Source organism: Rhagoletis pomonella, unplaced genomic scaffold (assembly GCF_013731165.1).
Source record: "Rhagoletis pomonella isolate Grant_MI unplaced genomic scaffold, Rhpom_1.0 Rhpom_scaffold_16784, whole genome shotgun sequence".
Taxonomy (NCBI): Eukaryota; Metazoa; Arthropoda; class Insecta; order Diptera; family Tephritidae; genus Rhagoletis; species Rhagoletis pomonella.
In genome coordinates, this window is record NW_023475300.1 from 1 (window position 1) to 1996 (window position 1996).

At 38.2% G+C, this 1996-nt stretch overlaps 1 protein-coding gene across 1 annotated transcript; it reads left to right on the plus strand.

Moving 5' to 3' along the window:
* Positions 1 to 19: 19 nt before the first annotated feature.
* On the plus strand, positions 20 to 993 carry LOC118757340 (protein ALP1-like; the record flags this gene model as incomplete). The annotated part of the gene is made up of 2 exons (XM_036492061.1): positions 20 to 395; positions 467 to 993. Coding segments are annotated over exons 1-2 (533 nt in total), but the record flags the coding sequence as incomplete, so codon positions are not given.
* Positions 994 to 1996: the final 1003 nt, after the last annotated feature.

Here is a 1996-nt window from a genome sequence, read left to right on the forward strand (position 1 = left end):
TTAATTTGCTTAGAAACTAATGAATGCTCTACAGCCTTTCTGGTCTACGTTGGACACGCATTATACATTGAAACAGTCCCTGTACCTAACTTTGTGGAAGCTATGCAACAACCGAATTACATATCGACAGCTCTCTGATCGATTCAACGTTGGAAAGGGGACAGCTCACAAACTTTTTTTCAAAACCATTAAAGCAGTATGGCGCCTTAGAAATGAAATTTGTTGGCCTACGGTTACCGAACAGCAGGACGTTATGGAAAGATTCCAGGCGAAAAGACCAAACTCGTTCCCCTTTGTTGTTGGATGTGTGGATGGAATCCACTTCATAATAAATTCCCCGAAAAACGACGCAATCAGCTACTACGATCGCAAGGGACACTTCAATAATAATGCAGGTAGAAGAATTTAGACAGTCTGGTCATGTATAGTGCATATGTAAATCTTTTAACTTATTTTGTCGCTTTAGGCTATATGCGATAGCAATCTTCGATTTTTGGATGTCTTCATTGGCTATCCTGGAAGTTGCCACGACGCCAACGTTTGGAAAAATAGCCCAATTTATCAAAAGATCACGTCGGGCGAAGTTCAGCTTGCTAGCGGGGCCATAATATTAGCAGATTCCGCTTATCCGCTAACAAAATATTTAATGGTCCCATATAGGGATAATGGGCATCTTTCTACGGAAGAGAAAAGATTTAACTACTACCTTAGTTCCACACGAGTATTAATAGAGCAGGCTTTCGGCGTTTTGAGACAAAAATTTAGAATATTAAATCACATCGATGTATCATCTATAAAGGATGCTTCAAAAATTGTAATGGCCTGTACTATACTACACAATTTTATAATAGAGCATGAAGGCGGTCTAGGTTCAATGGATTCTTTGGAAAACAACTTAGAACAAAATATATCTGACAATGCTGGCGCAATAGAAGTTATCGAAAACATTAACGAGAATAGGGAAGGAATTATAAGAAGAAACGAAATAAAAATGTTATTTTCATTTTAAAGTTTTCGTTTATTAATTAATAAAAAAAGATTAACAAAACAAATGCTTATAGCATAAACATTAATTCATTTGAGATCATAAGTTTGAGTTCAGTAGTAAGTGTTATATTATTATTATTTTATAATAAAGCATGTTTATGATCGCTTCTCTAAAATTTCTCTTAACGCATTTAGTACGCCAATTTTTTCCTTTTCTATTTCTAACTTCGCTCTCTCCAGCTGCATTAGTTCCTCATGGCGTTTTTGCTCTTGACTAGCCTCTGTCTTTAAATATAATAATGTTTCGTTCGTTGGTTTTCTGGAGCGCTTCCTTGCGCTTCCAGCGTAGCTATCCGATTCGCCTTCGCTCTCCTCACATGGGGGACGTGCCAAGGAGGACTCCAAATTTTTCACAGGAGGTTGGATTGAATGTCGGCTCCCATAAACAGCGTCAAACTCGTCAAAATACTCCCAGCTGGTAGCATCCCTTCCTGTTTCTTTGTTCCGCTTCTTTATCCTCTTGTACGATGCCAATAAGTTTAAAAATTTTCTCTGGAGTAGCTCTTTAGAATCCGGAACTTCGGGATTCACGGCCTTCATGGCCTCTAGGACTTTACCCCAAAGAAATAATTTTTTCTTTTTGCCGGCAGCAAATTCAGCCTCCATGTCCAGTCGGCATCGTACCAAAAGTTTATTAAGAGCGGAACCCAGTCTTTCGCTGCAAAAAAGTAAAGAGACATAATAATCAAAACTATTTGCAACCTATCTATATTATAGATCTTCATATGATACGAAATAAATCACAATTATGCTTACCTTTCTTCTTCCATTGTGTTGTGCAAACGAAAATTTTTTGTTGCCGGTTATTTCAATAATTTGCGCTCATCAAGTGTCAACAGAACGTGTGACTTTTGCAAGTGTTGCCACATATTCGCGCCGAACGTAATACTTTGGCAAAATTTGCAACACTGCTGCTGTGATTGCCATCTCGAACGCACCCATAATGGCC